Source organism: Schistocerca cancellata, chromosome 1, assembly GCF_023864275.1.
Source record: "Schistocerca cancellata isolate TAMUIC-IGC-003103 chromosome 1, iqSchCanc2.1, whole genome shotgun sequence".
NCBI classification, from domain to species: Eukaryota; Metazoa; Arthropoda; class Insecta; order Orthoptera; family Acrididae; genus Schistocerca; species Schistocerca cancellata.
This window is the reverse complement of record NC_064626.1, coordinates 573,534,348-573,560,411: the sequence shown is the minus strand read 5'-3', so window position 1 is coordinate 573,560,411 and position 26,064 is coordinate 573,534,348. Positions and strand designations below refer to the sequence as shown.

Below are 26,064 nucleotides of genomic sequence, written 5' to 3'. Positions count from 1 at the left end.
CTATAGAGTATCAGACAGATTGCTTTCAGTAATGGCTGCAGCTCTGAGCACGCTCATATGCATGTAAAATTACAAAAGCTGAAAGCCAATTCTTCATCAAATAAATAATATTTTGCAGCCACCAGAAAAATGTTTCATCGAGCAAGGTGGCACAGTGGTTAGCTCTCTGGACTCGCATTTGAGAGGACGACAGATCAAACCTGCCTCGCATTCGGGAGGACGACGGTTCAATCCCGCGTCCGGCCATCCTGATTTAGGTTTTCCGTGATTTCCCTCAATCACTCCAGGCAAATGCCGGGATGGTTCCTCTGAAAGGGCACGGCCGACTTCCTTCCCCGTCCTTCCCTAATCTGATGAGACCGATGACCTCGCTGTCTGGTCTCCTTCCTCAAAACCAACCAACCAGATCAAACCTGCATCCGACAATCCAGATTAAGGTTTTCCATGATTTCCTTAAATCAGTTCAGGCAAATGTCAGGATGGTTCCTTTGAATGGGCATGGCTGACTTCCTTTCCCATTCTTCCCTAGACTGTCGGGACTGATGAAGTCACTGTTTGTCTTCTCCCCCAAAACAACCAACCAAAAATGTTTCTATTTTTATAATGACATTTTTGGAAGATAAAGGACAAAGGATTCATAGGTAATATTCTGAAAGAAGTGCTTAATTACTAAATAAATTCTTTGCAATTAATTCAGATAAAAGCCTTCAGAATGATCCATGAAATTCATGTTCATGTTTCATATAAAAATGGTTTCAATTTACAGTGTGGTACAAATATGACTTTTTGCTTGTTAGCCCAGACCAGTTGTCAGAGAGTGAGGCAGAAGACGATCCCTCAAGTCATGTGACACTACCACAAAAGATAGCCTCTAGAGGAAACATAACTTCTGGGCAGTCTGCAATAAGGCTTGTGGAAATGGGCCCAAGATTAACTTTGCAGGTTTGTATTTATGCCTTCAGTTTCATGCATTAACTATAGTCCGATTCATGAATGATGGCAGTTCTTGCTGGTAGAGCCACAGCTGGGGATTGTACTGTTGTCAGTTGCAAGTGACAGTTGTGGTATGCGCAAACGTGTGCTTTGTGCTTGAAAGGAGTGTATATCCTGTAAAGTATGCATCGTACTTGCTTATGTAAAATTTATCGCTTACCACCACCATCAGCTGTGACAACTCACAACAAATCGAATAAAAACACTAAGTAACTCACTATGATCTTGTTTAATGCTCGCTTTGGCTACAACATTCACATCAGAGCACTCAGAACATGCTTACTGGTTGTTGGAGTATGCATGGCGTAGATGCACAGAACAAGATGAAACTCAGCTGCCATGATTCATGAATCTATTTATAGTGTATAGTTGTCAAATATTTTTTTAAATTTAGGATTGATTATGTGTGTGTGTAAAATAAACTGAAGTCGAAGTTCTTGCAAAAATACTGTACTCTGAACTTTTTGGTTTGTATATTTTGGGCAGTTATATAAAACAACTCTTTGTACAAAAAGAAAAAAAATCATGAGCACTAGAAAATACTACGCAAAATAGTATTGTCACATTAGTGACGAAGTTTTAATCAAGCATGTAGACATGCATAGGTAGCCTGAGATGTTCCCAAACTCATGTGGCAGAAACTGCATTCTTCCATCATTAGGCATGACTTCTTGTAGAAATTAGCAGTATTTCCATTTCCAGTTGTTCATTTCACAAAGAGAGTTTAATCGAATGACTGTGGTTTCAGTTGCCTGAGACCGCAGTCATGTATATGAAGGCCTTAATGGCCAAAAGCTTTATTTGTGACAGTTTTTTTGTTGTGCCTATCTCTGACTCAGCATCTCTGCTATATGGTGAATAGCAACGTTCCTTTTCATAATATTGTTACATTCCATCCTGGATTTTCCATTTTTTTGACTGTGAATAAAATCTTACATGTTGGAAATAAACATATTTTTATCCTATAAAATAATCGTATTTTGTGTAATGTCAGAGAGAGTGGGCAAATTCATGCATTCATTGAATATTCATCCTGAAAACAAAAGTAATTTTCATAGTGAAAATATTGTAAAATGTTATTTATTTCTTTGTTCCTATCTGGTGAATACTTATTTTAGACACATACCTCAACAATGCTTTCCTTAATTTTTGCACCTCTGCTTCTTATTTTTCACTTTCACAGTGTTCAGAATCATTTGCATACAGTGACCTTTTTAGTGTTGGTCAACAATTTGGAGCAAATTAGACCTCACAAGACAGCATTCTTCAAACAGGTATGAATGCTGCACAGATCTGTGTAATCTTTCTTTCAGTTGTCTGGCTGTCAAGCTGCTTATCATAAACATTGAAAGACCAACTCTCCACTGTAAGCACTATGTGGCAAGTATGTTTGCTCATGTTTAAGGCTACAGTGGCACAAGACATGATTATGCCTTGGAGTGCAATGCTCGCAGTTCACCATGCACCACATATCACTGTCTGCCCATTTCACTGTATCCGAATGCATGCACTTGTTAATCGGCCTGATGTACATTGAGTAGTTGTTAGGTACTAAGTAGTACAACATTTCAGCAACTCTGTGTGACATGTAATTAATTATGTAACTACTAATTTATAATGTCACAGGTGAACACTTATTCCACAGCAGATACTTAGTTTCAGCCATCAACTGAGACTTGTTTTACAATGATATTTCCATTCGTGCCCACTCTTGGTTGATTCGTGTAGCACACTTGTTGCTTCATAACCTGCCTCTGTTCTGCATTTTGCCATTGATATCTTTCACTGTTCTCTGTACTGTCAGTCAGCTTTCTTCCAGTGTGTTTTGCTGTCTTCTTTCCTTCTACCTCCCACTGTGCTGTATTTATTTTCTGTACCACACAAATACTACTCCTGTTAAAACAAACCCATTCCTCTTTGCTGTTTCAATCTTCGCTGTTGTCCTTCATTATACACTTCGGGCTTGTATCTCCTTAGAGTGTCTTCATCATTTACTGAAGAGTCAGTCTGAGTTTCCATCTCTGTATGATTTTTTGCTGTCAATCATGTCATTGCATTTTCATTTTATCTGTACTTCATCATAAGATGTCTATCTTTGTTTTCTGTGTTTACCTGATTTGACTTAAAAGGAAGTTGGTCAAACAAATCCTTTGCTCAACTTATAGACATAGCAAACAGTTTAACAACCTGGCAGTGCCTTTGTGTGGAAGATTTACTATAGCCTTCCATGTAACATTTAAATTTGTGCTCCTGTTGGAAATCAAATTGTGGTCCATTAAAAAACTCCATACAAAAGATAAAATTAAAAGGTAACGGTATAAACTGTTGACTGGATAATTTTGCCATATTGGTTGCCCTTTGCTTGATGGTAGTCTACTTACAGTATTTATAGTCAGAAATACATTAGATTCTCTGTTATTTTGAGTAGAATATATATGCACACATTATAATTTGGTTAATGAGAAACACCCTGTTTCCTTAAATTTCAGTTAATCAAGATTGAAGAGGGTCTGCTGACAGGGGAAGTACTCTTCCATGAACTTGTTGAAAAGACTGAAGAAGAAAAACAGTTGATTAAGAAGAAAAGGGAAGAGAAAAGGTGACACACTTTGCTCTATATTCTAAGCATTATTCCTCTATCCTTATGCTTATGGTCAAAGAAACTATTGTAAAGATCCATTAGCTAATGGCCATCTCTGTGTAATTATAAACTGTTATAGGAGGTGTTGGTTGGCAGACAGCCACATTAAAAAAAAAAAATGTTAGATAGATAAAGGCCTGACTCGATAACTATAATATCCAACTGTCTTTTTTTTCCGTGTATCTGTCTGCCACTCAGTACCTCCTCTATATGGTGAGTAGCAATCCATCTTTGTTATTCTTTCATAGATTTTCTTTTGTTAAGTTATAAACAGTTGTAAGTTCAGAATCATAACTGCCATGAAGGTGGTTTTGATTTGATTTAACCAGGGAGACAAAATAATAATAGTCTTATCTCCCTGTCATTCTAATAAACATAACCAGTATCCTTAGAGAGTTGTAGGAGTCCCTTTACTAGGTCTCCATTGGCACAGTTTCTTCAGGAATTAATGTTTCAAATATTTTGTCTCTTTCAGCCACCAGTGCGTTGCATTGGAAGATTAAATGGAGTACAGTTTCATCCCCCGTACCACATAGTCTGCACTTAGAGCCTCCTATCTCTATTCCCATTGTGTACTGGTGTTTCTTTAATTTCCCATGGCCAGTCGTTATACTTATCATTACTCGAGTGTAATCTGCCTCCTGTTAAAGCCTAGGATTACAGAACTTCATTTTAAACATAGTTTCGGTGTCATTAGCTTACACTGTTTTGCTTTTGGTTTTTAGTGCAATGTTCTACATGCAGCCTCCTTATTCAAACAAGTAGTTCATATTTTACGATTGCCTTAGTGATAGTTGGGACTGGTTCTAGTCCAAGACATGGAGTCATCACCCTTCCCCAGACCAGCCTATTCAGCTTCTTCATTACCGCTATTTTCTTAGTGATTAGGTACTCACATCATAGTGTCTGATAAGTTTATTGTGGAGATTGGGAGGGCGACAAAAAGCACTTGTAGCTGTGGTGGCCAAATGTCAGACAGAAAGGACTCATTTCAGGGCATGGTTTTAGGTAGCCTTGTCAAAGTAGGTGGTTAATACATTCAAGGCCAGGATAAAACTCACTCTCCATGGCACCCTCCTCAGATTTAGTGTCAAGATGACCTAGTGGACAGCATCTCAAAAACTTGAAACAGATCAAGCATGAAACCAGGAAGAAGGTGTACTGAACTGAAAAAAGAAGAAGCAAAATAGAAACAGTGAACAGTCCAAGTTCAAGATATACAGTAATGAGTGCATTTGAATAGGCAGTGCCTTCGTGGTTATGTGAAAAATAATTGAATTGTGAAGGAGGTGGTCTGGGTTCAATTCACCCTTGTGTCCTATATTTTTTTCACAAAATTATGAACTGTTCATCCCGTCATTGACGTGTCTGTTCGCTGCATTCAAATATACAGGGTGATCAAAAAATCAGTATAAATTTGAAAATTTAATAACCCACGGAATAATGTAGATAGAGAGGTAAAAAATTGACATTCAGTTTTCAGATTTATACTGACTTTTTGATCACCCGGTATGTCTGTCTCATTATGTAACATAAATTTGCAACTGCGAGGTGTAAGTGAAGGACTCCGATACTGTATCTCCTATTTGTTCTACACAGGTATTTCATGTTATGACACTTGCATTTTGTTTTGGAAGTTTTGACTTCTGAATCCCTTTGTTGTAACATAGTTCACACCCATTTATTTATTGTTTTCATTCTGTAAGAGGTCTATCGGCATCTTGCCGCCTCTCACTTTTCATCACATTTACTTGTGACAGTAATATATTCTTACCACATGACTCATTCTACAAACAATTTATAGTATGATAATTGTGAAGACTACTAGAGGAGACCAGACATGTCAGTGACCAGATGGACAGTTCATAAGTTTGTGAAAAAATAAATTAAAAATGGGCACGAGGTAGGTCTGAACACGGATCTCCTAATTTGTAATCAGACACCGCGACCACACAACCATGACGCAGTGGCTCTAGCAATTTGCTCGATGTTGCACATCCTGTGCTTGGAATGTTCTTCTTTTTCACAATTCAGTACGCCTTCTTCCTATTTTCATGCTTGATCTGTGTTCAGATTTTGATGGGCTATCCACCGGCTCCATTTTACCACTAATACCACCAAATCAAAGGGGGTGCAATGGGGAGTTTCCTAGTAAGTGCCAAGTGTTGTTTTGGAGAAATCAGCAGCACAGGATTGGATGTGATCTGCTTCTGAACCAAGCTGGTGTGGAAATTAAGGGGGGTAGAACATCAAACGGGCCGACTTGGAGCAGGAGAGGCATCACACGACATTTTAATTTCCAGTGTCTATACTTTTACAAATAAATTCATAAAACTTTGTCAGGATCACCAGGAAGGATTCAGGATCCACACTCATTGCAGTGGAAATTCGAAAACATAACAAAATAATTTTCTTTTTACGTGCAAAATTTTCATTATTTTTCACTTACTAATGGCTGCATTTGTTGCTATAGGTACAATTTTCTTCATAAGTTTGAGAAATTCTTCGATGAGTTTTGCACAGCATACATACCATACTTACAGGTATATGAAACTTCTAGAATTTATTTAATTTATGAAAAAACGAATGAGCTGTTATATTTTAAACTTCATGTTTAGGAAAAACACAAATTTTATAGTTAATTACCTCAATTTATACCGCAGTTTTTAATAGATTTGGAAAATTCTAGTTTCATACACCTTTAAGTATGGTTTGTATGCTGTGCAAAATTCATCGAAGAATCTGTCTTACTTTTGAAGAAAAGTGTACCTATAGCACAAATGCTGCCATTAGTAACTGAAAAAAATCATGAAATTTCACATGTAAAAGAAATCACTTCGTTATGTTTTTGAACTTTCACTGCTATGAGTGTGAAATTCTGAATCTTTCCTGATCATGCTGACAAAGTTTTATGAATTTTTTTGTACAAGTATAGACAGTGCAAATTAAAATGTCCTGTGGTGCCTCTCCTCCCCAAGTCGGCCCGTTTTACGTCCTACCCCCCTTAAGTCCAGTGAAGACTGAGGTGAGAATGGTGGTGTATTGCTGTAAAGAGTCTGCATCTGAACAAATACGTTTGAAATTATATAAATATATTTAAAAAGAAAGATGATGAGACTTACCAAACAAAAGCGCTGGCAGGTCGATAGACACACAAACAAACACAAACATACACACAAAATTCTAGCTTTCGCAACCAACGGTTGCCTCGTCAGGAAAGAGGGAAGGAGAAGGAAAGACAAAAGGATATGGGTTTTAAGGGAGAGGGTAAGGAGTCATTCCAATCCCGGGAGCGGAAAGACTTACCTTAGGGGGAAAAAAGGACAGGTATACACTCGCACACACACACACATATCCATCCGCATATACACAGACACAAGCAGACATTTGTAAAGGCAAAGAGTTTGGGCAGAGATGTCAGTCGGGACGGAAGTACAGAGGCAAAGATGATGTTGAAAGACAGGTGAGGTATGAGCGGCGGCAGATTGAAATTAGAAATTAGCGGAGATTGAGGCCTGGCGGATAGCGAGAAGAGAGGATATGCTGAAGGGCAAGTTCCCATCTCCGGAGTTCAGACAGGTTGGTGTTAGTGGGAAGTATCCAGATAACCCGGACGGTGTAACACTGTGCCAAGATGTGCTGGCCGTGCACCAAGGCATGTTTAGCCACAGGGTGATCCTCATTACCAACAAACACTGTCTGCCTGTGTCCATTCATGCGAATGGACAGTTTGTTGCTGGTCATTCCCACATAGAACGCATCACAGTGTAGGCAGGTCAGTTGGTAAATCACGTGGGTGCTTTCACACGTGGCTCTGCCTTTGATCGTGTACACCTTCCGGGTTACAGGACTGGAATAGGTGGTGGTGGGAGGGTGCATGGGACAGGTTTTACACCGGGGGCGGTTACAGGGGTAGGAGCCAGAGGGTAGGGAAGGTGGTTTGGGGATTTCATAGGGATGAACTAAGAGGTTACGAAGGTTAGGTGGACGGCGGAAAGACACTCTTGGTGGAGTGGGGAGGATTTCATGAAGGATGGATCTCATTTCAGGGCAGGATTTGAGGAAGTCGTATCCCTGCTGGAGAGTCACATTCAGAATCTGATCCAGTCCTGGAAAGTATCCTGTCACAAGTGGGGCACTTTTGGGGTTCTTCTGTGGAAGGTTCCGGGTTTGAGGAGATGAGGAAGTGGCTCTGGTTATTTGCTTGTGTACCAGGTCGGGAGGGTAGTTACGGGATGCAAAAGCTGTTTTCAGGTTGTTGGTGTAATGATTCAAGGATTCCGGACTGGAGCAGATTCGTTTGCCACGAAGACCTAGGCTGTAGGGAAGGGACCGTTTGATGTGGAATGGGTGGCAGCTGTCATAATGGAGGTACTGTTGCTTGTTGGTGGGTTTGATGTGGACGGACGTGTGAATCTGGCCATTGGACAGGTGGAGGTCAACGTCAAGGAAAGTGGCATGGGATTTAGAGTAGGACCAGGTGAATCTGATGGAACCAAAGGAGTTGAGGTTGGAGAGGAAATTCTGGAGTTCTCTTCACTGTGAGTCCAGATCATGAAAATGTCATCAATAAATCTGTACCAAACTTTGGGTTGGCAGGCCTGGGTAACCAAGAAGGCTTCCTCTAAGCGGCCCATGAATAAGTTGGCGTATGAGGGGGCCATCCTGGTACCCATGGCTGTTCCCTTTAATTGTTGGTATGTCTGGCTTTCAAAAGTGAAGAAGTTGTGGGTCAGGATGAAGCTGGCTAAGGTAATGAGGAAAGAGGTTTTAGGTAGGGCGGCAGGTGATCGGCGTGAAAGGAAGTGCTCCATCGCAGCGAGGCCCTGGACATGCGGAATATTTGTGTATAAGGAAGATCAATGGTTACAAGGATGGTTTCCGGGGGTAACAGACTGGGTAGGGATTCTAGGCGTTCGAGAAAGTGGTTGGTGTCTTTGATGAAGGATGGGAGACTGCATGTAATGGGTTGAAGGTGTTGATCTACGTAGGCAGAGATGCGTTCTGTGGGGGCTTGGTAACCAGCTACAATGGGACGGCCGGGATGATTGGGTTTGTGAATTTTGGGAAGAAGGTAGAAGGTAGGGGTGCGGGGTGTTGGTGGGGTCAGGAGGTTGATGGAGTCAGGTGAAAGGTTTTGTAGGGGGCCTAAGGTTCTGAGGATTCCTTGAAGCTCCGCCTGGACATCAGGAATGGGATTACCATGGCAAACTTTGTAAGTAGTGTTGTCTGAAAGCTGACGCAGTCCCTCAGCCACGTACTCCCGACGATCAAGTACCACAGTCGTGGAACCCTTGTCCGCCGGAAGAATGACGATGGATTGGTCAGCCTTCAGATCACGGATAGCCTGGGCTTCAGCAGTGGTGATGTTGGGAGTAGGATTAAGGTTTTTTAAGAAGGATTGAGAGGCAAGGCTGGAAGTCAGAAATTCCTGGAAGGTTAGGAGAGGGTGATTTTGAGGAAGAGGAGGTGGGTCCCGCTGTGACGGAGGACGGAACTGTTCCAGGCATGGTTCAATTTGGATAGTATCTTGGGGAGTTGGATCATTAGGAGTAGGATTAGGATCATTTTTCTTCGTGGCAAAGTGATATTTCCAGCAGAGAGTACGGGTGTAGGACGGTAAATCTTTGACAAGGGCTGTTTGGTTAAATCTGGGAGTGGGGCTGAAGGTGAGGCCTTTGGATAGGACAGAGGTTTCGGATTGGGAGAGAGGTTTGGAGGAGAGGTTAACTACTGAATTGGGGTGTTGTGGTTCCAGATTGTGTTGGTTGGAATTTTGAGGTTTTGGAGGGAGTGGAGCTGGAAGTGGGAGATTGAGTAGATGGGAGAGACTGGGTTTGTGTGCAATGAGAGGAGGTTGAGGTTTGCTGGAATGGTTGTGAAGGGTGAGTGAGTTGCCTTTCCGGAGGTGGGAAACCAGGAGATTGGATAGTTTTTTAAGGTGGAGGGTGGCATGCTGTTCTAATTTGTGGTTGGCCTGTAGGAAGATGCTCTGAACAACCGGTGTGGATGTGGGAGAGGAAAGATTGAGGACTTTTATTAGGGACAGGAGTTGATGGGTGTGTTGATTGGCTGAGTGGATGTGTAGGTGAAGGATTAGGTGGGTGAGGGCAATGGATTGTTCGGTTTGGAACTGGTATAGGGACTGATGGAAAGAAGGGTTGCAGCCAGAGATGGGAACTTTAAGTGTGAGGCCTATGGGGGTGATGCCAAATGTCAGACAAGCCTGAGAAAATAAAATATGGGAGTGTAATCTGGCTAGGGCGAAGGCATGTTTGCGGAGGGAATGTAAATAAAACTTAATGGGGTCGTTGTGGAGGTGTTGTGAGGGTGACATGGTACTAGAAGGTGGAAAGTGGAACACGAGGCTGAAATGAAAATGAAAATAAATATAAAAATATATGGGGAGAGATAAAGGTAAAACTAGAAAGCAAATGGAGATCTGGTGTGAAAAAAGGCGAAAAAGGGTTGGTTAGAGCTGGGCTATGTTGATCCTATGGTGAACTTGTGTAGGTAGATAATGATGTGCCTAAAGGTTAGGTGGTTGTGTTGCCGCCAAAACACGTTAAGGGTGGAGAAATACGGGAAAATTTCGAAAAAACTACGCGAGGATGTATTAAAAGGGTGGTTTGGTGGTGGCAGATTATGGAAATGAAGCTAACAATTGTCTGATGAAATAATAATGACGTTAAAACCTGTGGGAAGCGGCTAAAAATGATCGATGATGTGAGAAAAACGGTAATGGAAATAAAGCAAAAGATATTAAAACTGGTCGAAAAGGTTGTTTAATAGCTGAAAGGAACTGTTTGTGAACTGGAAACGGCGGATTTTATAGCAGCGGTAGTGTTGAAAGTGGAAAAAAAATTTTTTTGGTTATGGTTTGGAAGTGGGTTACGTATTATTACGTATTATTGAGTATATATTGGCGGGATAAAATTGTATACTGGATTACGGTAAAAAAGGAGAAGGTGAATAGAAAGTAAAACTGCTGGCAAAAACAGAAGGAGGAAATAAGATGACAGAAAAGACTACGAAATGTAACAGTGACAATAACAATAACAAACGTGATTGTTGGGTTCAAATTAATGATATGAATATAATAGAGGGAAACATTCCACGTGGGAAAAATATATTTAAAAAGAAAGATGATGAGACTTACCAAACAAAAGCACTGGCAGGTCGATAGACACACAAACATACACACAAAATTCTAGCTTTCGCAACCAACGGTTGCCTCATCAAGAAAGAGGGAAGGAGAAGGAAAGGCAAAAGGATATGGGTTTTAAGGGAGAGGGTAAGGAGTCATTCCAATCCCGGGAGCGGAAAGACTTACCTTAGGGGGAAAAAAGGACAGGTATACACTCGCACACACACACATATCCATCCGCATATACACAGACACAAGCAGACATTTGTAAAGGCAAAGAGTTTGGGCAGAGATGTCAGTCGGGACGGAAGTACGGAGGCAAAGATGATGTTTCCATTACCGTTTTTCTCACATCATCGATCATTTTTAGCCGCTTCCCACAGGTTTTAACGTCATTATTATTTCATCAGACAATTGTTAGCTTCATTTCCATAATCTGCCACCACCAAACCACCCTTTTAATACATCCTCGCGTAGTTTTTTCGAAATTTTCCCGTATTTCTCCACCCTTAACGTGTTTTGGCGGCAACACAACCACCTAACCTTTACGCACATCATTATCTACCTACACAAATTCACCATAGGATCAACATAGCCCAGCTCTAACCAACCCTTTTTCGCCTTTTTTCACACCAGATCTCCATTTGCTTTCTAGTTTTACCTTTATCTCTCCCCATATATTTTTATATTTATTTTCATTTTCATTTCAGCCTCGTGTTCCACTTTCCACCTTCTAGTACCATGTCACCCTCACAACACCTCCACAACGACCCCATTAAGTTTTATTTACATTCCCTCCGCAAACATGCCTTCGCCCTAGCCAGATTACACTCCCATATTTTATTTTCTCAGGCTTGTCTGACATTTGGCATCACCCCCATAGGCCTCACACTTAAAGTTCCCATCTCTGGCTGCAACCCTTCTTTCCATCAGTCCCTATACCAGTTCCAAACCGAACAATCCATTGCCCTCACCCACCTAATCCTTCTCCTACACATCCACTCAGCCAATCAACACACCTATCAACTCCTGTCCCTAATAAAAGTCCTCAATCTTTCCTCTCCCACATCCACACCGGTTGTTCAGAGCATCCTCCTACAGGCCAACCGCAAATTAGAACAGCATGCCACCCTCCACCTTAAAAAACTATCCAATCTCCTGGTTTCCCACCTCCGGAAAGGCAACTCACTCACCCTTCACAACCATTCCAGCAAACCTCAACCTCCTCTCATTGCACACAAACCCAGTCTCTCCCATCTACTCAATCTCCCACTTCCAGCTCCACTCCCTCCAAAACCTCAACATTCCAACCAACACAATCTGGAACCACAACACCCCAATTCAGTAGTTAACCTCTCCTCCAAACCTCTCTCCCAATCCGAAACCTCTGTCCTATCCAAAGGCCTCACCTTCAGCCCCACTCCCAGATTTAACCAAACAGCCCTTGTCAAAGATTTACTGTCCTACACCCGTACTCTCTGCTGGAAATATCACTTTGCCACGAAGAAAAATGATCCTAATCCTACTCCTAATGATCCAACTCCCCAAGATACTATCCAAATTGAACCATGCCTGGAACAGTTCCGTCCTCCGTCACAGCGGGACCCACCTCCTCTTCCTCAAAATCACCCTCTCCTAACCTTCCAGGAATTTCTGACTTCCAGCCTTGCCTCTCAATCCTTCTTAAAAAACCTTAATCCTACTCCCAACATCACCACTGCTGAAGCCCAGGCTATCCGTGATCTGAAGGCTGACCAATCCATCGTCATTCTTCCGGCGGACAAGGGTTCCACGACTGTGGTACTTGATCGTCGGGAGTATGTGGCTGAGGGACTGCGTCAGCTTTCAGACAACACTACTTACAAAGTTTGCCATGGTAATCCCATTCCTGATGTCCAGGCGGAGCTTCAAGGAATCCTCAGAACCTTAGGCCCCCTACAAAACCTTTCACCTGACTCCATCAACCTCCTGACCCCACCAACACCCCGCACCCCTACCTTCTACCTTCTTCCCAAAATTCACAAACCCAATCATCCCGGCCGTCCCATTGTAGCTGGTTACCAAGCCCCCACAGAACGCATCTCTGCCTACGTAGATCAACACCTTCAACCCATTACATGCAGTCTCCCATCCTTCATCAAAGACACCAACCACTTTCTCGAACGCCTAGAATCCCTACCCAGTCTGTTACCCCCGGAAACCATCCTTGTAACCATTGATGCCACTTCCTTATACACAAATATTCCGCATGTCCAGGGCCTCGCTGCGATGGAGCACTTCCTTTCACGCCGATCACCTGCCGCCCTACCTAAAACCTCTTTCCTCATTACCTTAGCCAGCTTCATCCTGACCCACAACTTCTTCACTTTTGAAAGCCAGACATACCAACAATTAAATGGAACAGCCATGGGTACCAGGATGGCCCCCTCATACGCCAACCTATTCATGGGTCGCTTAGAGGAAGCCTTCTTGGTTACCCAGGCCTGCCAACCCAAAGTTTGGTACAGATTTATTGATGACATTTTCATGATCTGGACTCACAGTGAAGAAGAACTCCAGAATTTCCTCTCCAACCTCAACTCCTTTGGTTCCATCAGATTCACCTGGTCCTACTCTAAATCCCATGCCACTTTCCTTGACGTTGACCTCCACCTGTCCAATGGCCAGCTTTACACGTCCGTCCACATCAAACCCACCAACAAGCAACAGTACCTCCATTATGACAGCTGCCACCCATTCCACATCAAACGGTCCCTTCCCTACAGCCTAGGTCTTCGTGGCAAACGAATCTGCTCCAGTCCGGAATCCTTGAATCATTACACCAACAACCTGAAAACAGCTTTTGCATCCCGTAACTACCCTCCCGACCTGGTACAGAAGCAAATAACCAGAGCCACTTCCTCATCTCCTCAAACCCGGAACCTTCCACAGAAGAACCCCAAAAGTGCCCCACTTGTGACAGGATACTTTCCGGGACTGGATCAGATTCTGAATGTGACTCTCCAGCAGGGATACGACTTCCTCAAATCCTGCCCTGAAATGAGATCCATCCTTCATGAAATCCTCCCCACTCCACCAAGAGTGTCTTTCCGCCGTCCACCTAACCTTCGTAACCTCTTAGTTCATCCCTATGAAATCCCCAAACCACCTTCCCTACCCTCTGGCTCCTACCCCTGTAACCGCCCCCGGTGTAAAACCTGTCCCATGCACCCTCCCACCACCACCTATTCCAGTCCTGTAACCCGGAAGGTGTACACGATCAAAGGCAGAGCCATGTGTGAAAGCACCCACGTGATTTACCAACTGACCTGCCTACACTGTGATGCGTTCTATGTGGGAATGACCAGCAACAAACTGTCCATTCGCATGAATGGACACAGGCAGACAGTGTTTGTTGGTAATGAGGATCACCCTGTGGCTAAACATGCCTTGGTGCACGGCCAGCACATCTTGGCACAGTGTTACACCGTCCGGGTTATCTGGATACTTCCCACTAACACCAACCTGTCTGAACTCCGGAGATGGGAACTTGCCCTTCAGCATATCCTCTCTTCTCGCTATCCGCCAGGCCTCAATCTCCGCTAATTTCTAATTTCAATCTGCCGCCGCTCATACCTCACCTGTCTTTCAACATCATCTTTGCCTCTGTACTTCCGTCCCGACTGACATCTCTGCCCAAACTCTTTGCCTTTACAAATGTCTGCTTGTGTCTGTGTATATGCGGATGGATATGTGTGTGTGTGCGAGTGTATACCTGTCCTTTTTTCCCCCTAAGGTAAGTCTTTCCGCTCCCGGGATTGGAATGACTCCTTACCCTCTCCCTTAAAACCCATATCCTTTTGTCTTTCCTTCTCCTTCCCTCTTTCCTGACGAGGCAACCGTTGGTTGCGAAAGCTAGAGTTTTGTGTGTATGTTTGTGTTTGTTTGTGTGTCTATCGACCTGCCAGCGCTTTTGTTTGGTAAGTCTCATCATCTTTCTTTTTAAATATATTTTTCCCTCTTGGAATGTTTCCCTGTATTATATTCATGAAATTATATAAAATATAATAAGTCAGGTAACAGGTTGCACACAACTTTAAAAAAAAAAAAAAAAAAAAAAAAAAAAAAAAAACACATACCAGGTTTCAATAGTTCTAAAACTATCTTATCAGAATGGTAAAAGTTACATGAAATCACATAACTTTTAAATTTCAGTAACAGTGCGGCCAATGACAGGTTTGTGTTCCATCATCTGCTAGTGGTGTTCTCTGTGGGTGACTGCAAGTGGCATATCTTCAATTTTTTGTGTCTCACGATAATGGTGAGTGTTCAGATGACAGTGATATGTTGTTTCTAAATTTGGCAGATGGCTTCCTGTACTGACAGTCCTGCTTGCCATAATGTGACAACAAACTCACCATGGCCAAAGCTTTAAATGGAATTACCCTTTGTCTTCAAAGACCGAACAGTGTTGGTAGGCTACATTGCTGCATTTATGATCGAAGAGATAGTGCTCTCTATTGAACTGCATTGAGAATGCAGGTTTACTTTTACCCTCATTACACATGTGGTTGTGCATTGCAATTTCCTGTAGTCAAACAAGTATCAAAGAAGAGATTTCCGTTCAATGAACCACAAACTCCCTGCAAGACATTTAGGTGCTGCAAAACTCTTCTTGAGCAGTTAACTATTTTTTATTCTGTACAAAAAGAAACATTGATGGAATTATGTTATAAATCTTGTTGGGATGTCACTGGACCATTTGTAGGGTTTAAAATTCCTATTTTATGTTTTACTACTGTTACTGCAAACTGCAGTGTAACAATTAATGTCCTATCGGTTGATAATTTAATATTTCTCCATGAAATTATACTAGTAATCAGGTCATTGTTCTCATCCACTACAACTTATATATGGATGCTATCAGCATACTGTTTCTCTGTGATAGCATGATAACAATTAGAAATGTTGCTTTCTATAAAATACAGCTGTTTTTCTAAGCAAAGTACAAAGTGCATCTAAAATATTCATTGAACTGCAGATACTTTAAAAAAATCTATGCATATGATAGTATGTTCTGCCTCTGAACTTTCCTATCACATACTATACATTGTAAACCATTTATATGTAGATAAAATGTCCACCACCAAGGTATGAACTGATTGATTGTATGTTTTGCCTGGATTAGTGGTCTCAGATATAAAAACATTTTTTCTTATAGTCATTTATCAGTAAAGTGTGGATCACAGACATGGCAAATATTGTAACAATTTTTATTAATGGACAATAAATATGTACAGATCAACAAAAATTTCTTATCTTCTTTGTCTGAAGAAACATGAAGCAATGTAAAATAAAACTTCGTTGAATACTTGTCAGTGAATTTTTGAGTAAACAGTCTTCATTAATTTTTCTCTGTAGTTAAAAAAAAAAGCCACTATAGCACACACTCTCCTGTTATAAACATAAATATCACATGGGTGCACCATGTTCCATATACCACTCTTGACTTCATCCATGTGTCTGATGATTATCCATCCTTCATATGGCGCCCATTTGGATATTTATAAATGAAAATTGTTTAACTGGATAAATAAATTGTGACCCTTAAGAAAGCCTTTGAAAAGTAAACACAGTTGTGTCTTTCATATATATTTTGCAACATTTACATCAAATAATAACAATAATATATCATTTATTACCTAGAGAATTATTATTTATTACCTTAATACCTTATTACCTTATTATTTATTACCTATAGAATTATTTTTCTCTTCTAGAAAACTTAAGGAAAAGAGAAAGAAGATTCAGATGGAAAATAAAGCAGCAAAGGAGAAAAAGAAGGAAATTTTAAAGCAGAAATCACTGAAGGGCATGCAGAAAGGACAACTGGAAAGTGATATTTTAATGCGGAAGGCAGTTGAAGAAGCAAATGAAGAACAGGAAATGAAAAATGAAGATGACGATGCCCAGTGGTATAGGCAAGAAGTGGGACAGGATCCAGATGAAGGTTTGTATTATTTTTATACTCATCAGTGTTTTTAGGATTGTAACCTACAACTTTAGCGAATCATTTTAAGTACACAGGAATAATAAGTGATATGTGGCAAAACAGGGAATGTGGCACGGAAGCTCTGTGAAAATTTCACAGTAAGGAGATAATCCATTTTGACTGAAATTCACTTACATAAGGGTGAACATTATAATGCCACAGCGTGTTGATGAATTACATAATATCAGATTATATTTTATATCCTTCAGGTAATTCAAAATTAATTCGCTGATTTACAACAGCTGTATTAGGTACAGATGTACTATCCAATAATGACATATGGAAATATGTGCCAGACTGGGTCTTGAACCTGGGTTTTCCATTTATATCAAGTGATTGCCTTAACTGTCTTGGCTATCCGTACATACTCCAAGGACCGATCCAAACTTCCATGTGTCACACTGTCTACATCCTCATATCACAGCTCAATAAATTCATCACCTAATGCTTACAACATTACTTGGATTCCTGCAAGAGGGAGAATGAAATAATGAGGATCTGAGACCATGTAAGTCATTACAAAAAAGTAAAAGGTACAGTTCATCCCTAGTAAAAATATAACAGCTCCTAAACAATATGGGTGTTAATAACAATGTCCATAACAATGTGAACCTATTTTGTTGGTACATGTGATCATTATCGTCAGGCCCTTTTAAGGCTACTGTGGGAAATGATAAGAACTCGGTACTCATCTGTAACTGCAAATGGTTCAAATGGCTCTAAGCACTATGGGACTTAACATATGAGGTCATCAGTCCCCTAGAACTTAGAACTACTTAAACCTAACTAACCTAAGGACATCACACACATCCATGCCCGAGGCAGGATTCGAACCTGCGACCATAGCAGCAGCGCGGTTCCGGACTTGTATGACTGCTCCGAGGTCTGTTTCACCTGTGCTCGGCTGTGTGATAAACACCACCATCTGTAATAGTGGGTAAATAATATGTACACCTCTGGTTTTGTCACATAAGGGCAACATTGCAAAAGTGAATGTGAATAATACATGCAGATTTACATTGGGCAGTGAGAGACAAAATGCCTGAACATATTTTGTTTACTGAAGCATACATATTTCTTTGTGCACAAATATGAATGGATTGTGCTTTAGGTTATCTTATATGGGTTTCAATTTCACTACCAAGTAAGGTGGCACAGAGTAAGACACCAGACTTTTATTCAGGAGGACAGACCAGACTTTTATTCAGGAGGACAGTGGTTCAAATCCCCAAACAGTCATCTGATTTAGGTTTTCCGTGAGTTCCCAAAATCACTCAAGGCAACTACTAGGATGGTTCTTGGAAAGCATATGGTCAATTTAATTCACTGTGCGCCTTCAGTTTGAATTTGTGCTCTATCTCTGATGACCTCTTTGTTAACGGCACATAAAAATCCTACTTGTTTTCTTTCTTTCCTTCCACTCTTACTCTAAAGTAATTCTCACAACAGGAATTAGGATAGGTTGCTCCTCACCACATAGAGGATGCATTGAGTGGCAGACGGGCACATTTAAAAATAGACTAAGCTATCAAAGTTCTTCTCCAGATTTAAAACACACACACACACACACACACACACACACACACACACACACGGCTACTGTTGTCTCCGGGCACTGAAGTGACAACGGCCATGTGTGCGTGAGTTGTGCCTTTAGGAATGTGTGTGTGTGTTTTCAAATCTAATTAAGGACTTTGTCCAATAGCTCAGTCTGATTTTAAACTCGCCTGTTCACTGCTCAGTGCTCTCTCTGTGGGGTGAGTAACAATCTACCCTAATTTATATTGTTATTCCATCCTGAATTTTCCATTGTTTGTCTAAGGTAATGCAACACAAAATGAAACTCCTACCACCTGCAGACCGTCAAAAAGGGAACAATGAAGAAAATTGGGTGGGTGCCATTTTTATTGTTTCTACTGACCACATGCGCATTGTAACACAGTTATTCAATAACTCTGCAAAGGTGGCCCTTCAAGGATTCGTATCCTGTCATATTACTGGAAAATGGTTATCATCATCTGAGAAGTTTTAGAAAGGTTCTGAAAATCTGCCAATTCATTTTTCTTGGAATACTGATTACAAATTTGCCATCTCAATCGAAAAGATAAAACATTTTCCTCTCATAACTTGAAAAGAATGCTCTTTTTGAATGTCATGCAGGTGCCCATGGTTGTGCCACAGATTTGTTTACATATTTTCTCCTAAAAAAAAAAAAATGTTACATGTGAGGATGTATTTGGTTACAGATGTAAGAAATGAGTTGACAGTTATCCTCCTATGACATTCTTTATAAACAATCCAAAAGAAACCTTTCTACTCTGCCCTGCCGCCCCCCCCCCCCCCCCCCCAAAAAAAAAAAGGCTAAACCCCTTGTCTGGTTCAGATTCATTGAATATCTTCATGATCTGGATTCAGGGCCAAGACACCCTACCCTCATTCCTCTACAGCTTCAACACCTTCTCTCCCATTCATTTCACTTTGTCCTTCTCAGTCTAACATGCCACCTCTTTCGACATTTACACCCATCTCTCTTATGATTCCATCCATAATTTTATCCCTATTCAAGCCCGCTAATCATCAACAGCACCTGTATTTTGACAGCTGTCATCCCGTCCACACCAAAAACATTACACCATACAGTCTGCCACCCAAGGATGGCATATCTGCAATGACAAGAACTCCCTTGCCCAGTATGTTGAATGTCTCATGAGGGCCTTCACAGACAGGCACTACCCTCCAAACCTAGTCCGCAAACATATTTCATATGCCATATCATTACATGCTTCAATCCTCCGTAGCTACAAAAGAACACCCTCTCGTCGCCCAATACCATGATGTACTGGAACAGCCGAACCACATCCTTTGGGGCTTTGATTGTCTAACATCATGACCAGAAATGAGGGACACCCTACCTAAGATCCTTTGCACCCCTCCTAAAGTGGTTTTCTATCGCCCACCCAACCTACACAACATCTTGGTCCATCCTTATGCCATTGCCACTCCCAGTGGGATCATATATCTCTGGAAGACCCAGGTGCAAGACCTATCCAGTCAACCTGCCCAGCTCTTTCAACTCCAGTCCTATCATAGACTTACCCTATCTCATCAGAGGAAGGATCAACTGTGAAAGCAGTCATGTTGTATACAAACTCAGCAGCAATCATTGCACAGCTTTACAAGGCAGTATGACAAGCAACCAGCTGTTCACCTGAATGAACGGCCACTGCCAAACTGTGGCACAACACACTGCTGAACAATAACAAGCTCGATTTCACTGGCTGCTTCTTAGCCTGGTCCATGTGGACCATTCCCTCCATCACCAACTTCTCTGAACAATGCAGATTGAAGATATTCTTGCAACACACCTTGGAGATATTTTTGCAACACACCCGTTGTTCCCACATTCATCTGGGCCTCGCTCTCTGCTGACCCATTGCACTGACATCCTCTACTCAACAGTCTTCCCTTCCTCTGATGAGCACTCCCTCCAAACACTCCTCCGCAGCATAGTTATTTTGTGCTGCATGAACTCCCTGGCTCTGGTTCCTGTGTCACATTCCTGTCTTGGTCACCTACTGCCTCTACCTTTACCGTTCCTATCTTGAACGTGCGTTGCCTCCCTCCGAGCTGTCAGTCACCCTTCTCCAACACTACTTTCCACTTTCTGCATCTTTTCTTCCCATATCCACCCACCTAACACAACCTCTCACCTCATTCTACCTGCCGAACTGCAGTCCAGGTATTGTGTGTTCAGTTGACAGCCACGTAAGTGTGTGTTTTTTTAAACAGAATCACTAAATTTGAAATCTAAGGTGACCTCCATTGCAATCAGACCAATATATCTTATCAGTCCCTTTAAATATGAGAAGTATTAAAACATCCTTCACACTTCAGTCCAAAGTTGGAGCTGTGTCAGTTGCACAAGCATTTTTGACACCAGAAACTGTGTACTAGCAATTTGACTTGTTTACTCCATTCTGTACAGTCTTATTGAGACTTAAAATGTTGACAAATAAACAGAATTCTAAAGATATCCTTGATGAAACTAATTTTACTGCAAGTAATCCTATTCTGTCAGACAAGAAAAGAGTACTGAATTATATATGATAAACTGAGTGCATCACAAGTGCTAAAAAGCAACAGAGAGCTAGTGACTAAATTACACCATGAGTCATGGTTCACAGGACATCACTGCTGGTGGCTAATTTCTTTTCATTCGCAATAAGCATATACTATCTTAATTATATTGTGGAAAATTCAACTACTTCGTTATCTATTATTAACATAGGGGATCAAGGGAAAAAATGTTTGTGGTTCCAGTGAGGAACCTTAATTAAGAAATTTCATGCTGTAAACTACTGTCTGTATAATTTTATTTAAATGACAAAAGTTTTTCACATGTAAAATGGATAAATAAAAGTGACGTGTGCCTGAAAGGTGCATCTCCTGTCCTTTCATTTCCTGATGCTGTAAAATTGTTATCTTTCATTCAGCAACTGTTACAGACAGCTGCTCCAAAAACCGTTAGGCAGTTTTACACACACCTTGTTAGACTTGCAGTATCTCTTAATTCATTTCTGTTTGAGCCAAGTCTTCATTTAAGAAGTAAAGACAAAATGACGCAAGATCGAGGCTGTAGGCCCAAAACCTGTAAATCCTACTGCAGCTAAACAGTCTGCAACATTTTGGGCCACTACCTAACATGCTATGATAAAAGAAGAATTTGTCGAAAGGTACACAAAAAACAATGAAAACTTTGATAGTTTTCAGACAAATCCTTTCTCCTTTCATGAACTAGAGTACGCGTGCGTGCGCGCGCACACACACACACACACACACACACACACACACACACACACCTGCACCTGCATTACTACATTGTAATGGCTGAAAACATATATATGTATGTATGTACGTTCGTGTGTGTGTGTGTGTGTGTGTGTGTGTGTGTGTGTGTGTGTGTACTGTAGTTCGTTACAGGATTCATCTGAAAACTAGCAAAGTTTCGATTCTTTTAGGTACACCTGTCGGGGGACTCAAATGCTTCTGCTATCCATTGTGTGGCCTTCTTTAGTCTTAAATTATATACATTCTGCCAGAACTTCCCTTAGCATATTTAAAAGAAGCATTTGTGTGCTGTAGAGTTGGCTCAGTGACTTGAGGCATGTGATATTGTTTAATGTGTTACTTCTCAGTGACTGTGTTTTGGGTACTGACACAAGTGCATTTCAACACTCCCCTAGAGCAAAGAAAATAGATAGCATTTTCCTATCGGCAGATAATTATCCTATAATTATTTTGAGACCGGTTGATATACCCTAATATTAAACTACACATTTCCTGAAACTTCCTGGCAGATTAAAACTGTGTGCCGGACCGAGACTTGAACTCGGGACCTTTGCCTTTCGCGGGCACGCGCTCTACCGACTGTGCTACCCAAGCACGACTCACACCCCGTCCTCACAGCTTTAATTCTGCCAGTTCCTCATCTCCTACATTCCAAACTTCACAGAAGGTCTCCTGCGAACCTTGCAGAACTAGCACTCCTGGAAGAAAGGATATTGTGGAGACATGGTTTAGCCACAGCCTGGGGGCTTTTTCTAGAATGAAATTTTCACTCTACAGCAGAGTGTGCGCTGATTTGAAACTTCCTGGCAGATCGAGTATCGGTCCGGCACACAGTTTTAATCTGCCAGGAAGTTTCATATCAGCACACACTCCGCTGTAGAGTGAAAATTTCATTCTATACACATTTCCTGTTTTGCAGCAGAGATTGGGCACCATGGGTATAACTTGAGGTTTTGTCATCTATAAAAGTTGGTTTTGCATGGGATTTGTAGTACTCACAAAGAATAAAACTCCCTAACTCTAATTTCATCCTGCAGTATGTTGTAAATGTAAGTTTCAAAATTTAGTGGGAAACATTCTTTAGTCTGAAGTTACTACTTTAAAGCTATTATCATCATATTGCATTATAAAACATACACACATAGGTACATGATGTATTTACACATTAATATTTACATTTGAGAAACAAATGGCAGCAATTTGTCATGTAATGCAAGCCTTTCATTCCATCTTTAAAATCCTGAAGTGGGCAGTTTTCCACAATATGTCTAATTGTCCATTTCTTGGGACCACCATCCCACGCAGCACTTTCAGAGTAGCCACATCTAGCTTGTCCTGTTTGGATTTGGAATCGGAAAGCCCTCCCCAAATGTTATGGAAACTACAATTGGGTGTGCCCTGGGCAACTGTGAAATATCAGATAATTAATTCCATACAGGTGCTGCTACATAGCAACAAAAGATACACAATGAAACACACAAGTAGTCTTTCCCAGGACCAGTGTGTGTGTGTATGTGAGAGAGGAAAGGGGGGGGGGGGTAGCTGGTTTGTAAGACTAGCCAACGATCAGCTCCAGGTGAGTGGTAGCCTTCCTTCAATTTTGTTTGTTGGTTTCTTCCCGAGTTCTCATCATCATAATAATTCTATTGTTTGTTGCTTCTGAAATATCATGACAGAACCATTGACAGTGAATGACATTTTGTTCTTGTGCAGTCTAATTTATAGTTATATCAAGAAACAGTATATATGGAACAATAAAACATATTGCATAAATAAAATGAATATGCAATGAAGTGGCTACATATTGTGTTTGGAGCCTCCATGTTTAATATCATTGCTAGAAAGCTTTGAACGTGCCCCTGAGGAATGGCAGTTCTTTTTTTTTATTATTTATTATTTTAAATCTAAATCTGATTTCGCAGGTTTATAAGGCAGACATCGCGCAACAGAAACTAAAGCATATTCAATGCAAGTCAAGGCAAGTGAACTGACACCACAAGGAAAAAGCGTTATCTGTCATACAGAGAATATGATTTGAGAAGAGATCACGAGCACAGATGTGGTCCTTTTGATATAATGAACCAGGAAGGTATTGAAGGAAAGAAATTAGTTTTGTCTCCACAACTTCTATGATCTCACTGTAGAGAATACCTGCCCTTTTTTAAAGTGCCACATATTTGTCCATAATGATGGTGTGTGGTGCACTGACAGATGCCATTTACCTCAGTAAGAATTCATGGATACTCAGCTATCTCCACAGACATATTCAAGCAAGATTCATTTGGAAAACCCTGGGAAGTGCAATAAAGCTGGTGGATTAATGAGGGCTGGTGTGTCGGCCAGTCTGGATGTGGTTTTTAGACAGCTTCCCATATCCTACTGCATCTACATCTACATCTACATCCATACTCCGCAAGCCACCTGACGGTGTGTGGCGGAGGGTACCTTCAGTACCTCTATCGGTTCTCCCTTCTATTCCAGTCTCGTATTGTTCGTGGAAAGAAGGATTGTCGGTATGCCTCTGTGTGGGCTCTAATCTCTCTGATTTTATCCTCATGGTCTCTTCGCGAGATATAAGTAGGAGGGAGCAATATACTGCTTGACTCTTCGGTGAAGGTATGTTCTCGAAACTTTGACAAAAGCCTGTACCGAGCTACTGAGCGTCTCTCCTGCAGAATCTTCCACTGGAGTTTATCTATCATCTCCGTAACGCTTTCGCGATTACTAAATGATCCTGTAACGAAGCGCGCTGCTCTCCGTTGGATCTTCTCTATGTCTTGTATCAACCCTATCTGGTACGGATCCCACACTGCTGAGCAGTATTCAAACAGTGGGCGAACAAGCGTACTGTAACCTACTTCCTTTGTTTTCGGATTGCATTTCCTTAGGATTCTTCCAATGAATCTCAGTCTGGCATCTGCTTTACCGACAATCAACATTATATGATCATTCCATTTTAAATCACTCCTAATGCGTACTCCTAGATAATTTATGGTATTAACTGCTTCCAGTTGCTGACCTGCTATTTTGTAGCTAAATGATAAAGGATCTATCTTTCTGTGTATTCGCAGCACATTACACTTGTCTACATTGAGATTCAGTTGCCATTCCCTGCACCATGCGTCAATTCGCTGCAGATCCTCCTGCATTTCAGTACAATTTTCCATTGTTACAACCTCTCGATACACCACAGCATCATCTGCAAAAAGCCTCAGTGAACTTCCGATGTCATCCACCAGGTCATTTATGTATATTGTGAATAGCAACGGTCCTATGACACTCCCCTGCGGCACACCTGAAATTACTCTTACTTCGGAAGACTTCTCTCCATTGAGAATAACATGCTGCGTCCTGTTATCTAGGAACTCCTCAATCCAATCACACAATTGGTCTGATAGTCCATATGCTCTTACTTTGTTCAATAAACGACTGTGGGGAACTGTATCGAACGCCTTGCGGAAGTCAAGAAACATGGCATCTACCTGTGAACCCGTGTCTATAGCCCTCTGAGTCTCGTGGACGAATAGCGCGAGCTGGGTTTCACATGACCGTCTTTTTCGAAACCCATGCTGATTCCTACAGAGTAGATTTCTAGTCTCCAGAAAAGTCATTATACTCGAACACAATAGGTGTTCCAAAATTCTACAACTGATCGACGTTAGAGATATAGGTCTATAGTTCTGCACATCTGTTCGACGTCCCTTCTTGAAAACGGGGATGACCTGTGCCCTTTTCCAATCCTTTGGAACGCTACGCTCTTCTAGAGACCTACGGTACACCGCTGCAAGAAGGGGGGCAAGTTCCTTCGCGTACTCTGTGTAAAATTGAACTGGTATCCCATCAGGTCCAGAGGCCTTTCCTCTTTTGAGCGATTTTAATTGTTTCTCTATCCCTCTGTCGTCTATTTCGATATCTACCATTTTGTCATCTGTGCGACAATCTAGAGAAGGAACTACAGTGCAATCTTCCTCTGTGAAACAACTTTGGAAAAAGACATTTAGTATTTCAGCCTTTAGTCTGTCATCATCTGTTTCAGTACCATTTTAGTCACAGAGTGTTTGGACATTTTGTTTTGATCCACCTACCGCTTTGACATAAGACCAAAATTTCTTAGGATTTTCTGCCAAGTCAGTACATAGAACTTTACTTTCAAATTCATTGAACGCCTCTCGCATAGCTCTCTTCACACTACATTTCGCTTCGCGTAATTTTTGTTTGTCTGCAAGGCTTTGGCTATGTTTATGTTTGCTGTGAAGTTCCCTTTGCTTCCGCAGCAGTTTCCTAACTCGGTTGTTGAACCACGGTGGCTCTTTTCCATCTCTTACGATCTTGCTTGGCACATACTCATCTAACGCATATTGTACGATGGTTTTGAACTTTGTCCACTGATCCTCAACACTATCA

At 41.4% G+C, this 26,064-nt stretch overlaps 1 protein-coding gene across 1 annotated transcript in view; it reads left to right on the top strand.

The window, feature by feature from the left end:
* The window catches only part of LOC126181686 (protein Peter pan), a 98,871-nt gene that overhangs the window by 55,301 nt on the left and 17,506 nt on the right, over positions 1 to 26,064 (top strand). The window contains exons 5-7 of the mRNA XM_049924790.1: positions 798 to 942; positions 3,483 to 3,592; positions 16,541 to 16,770. Coding sequence (XP_049780747.1) covers positions 798 to 942; positions 3,483 to 3,592; positions 16,541 to 16,770 — 485 coding nt within the window. The remainder of the gene's footprint in view (positions 1 to 797; positions 943 to 3,482; positions 3,593 to 16,540; positions 16,771 to 26,064) is intronic.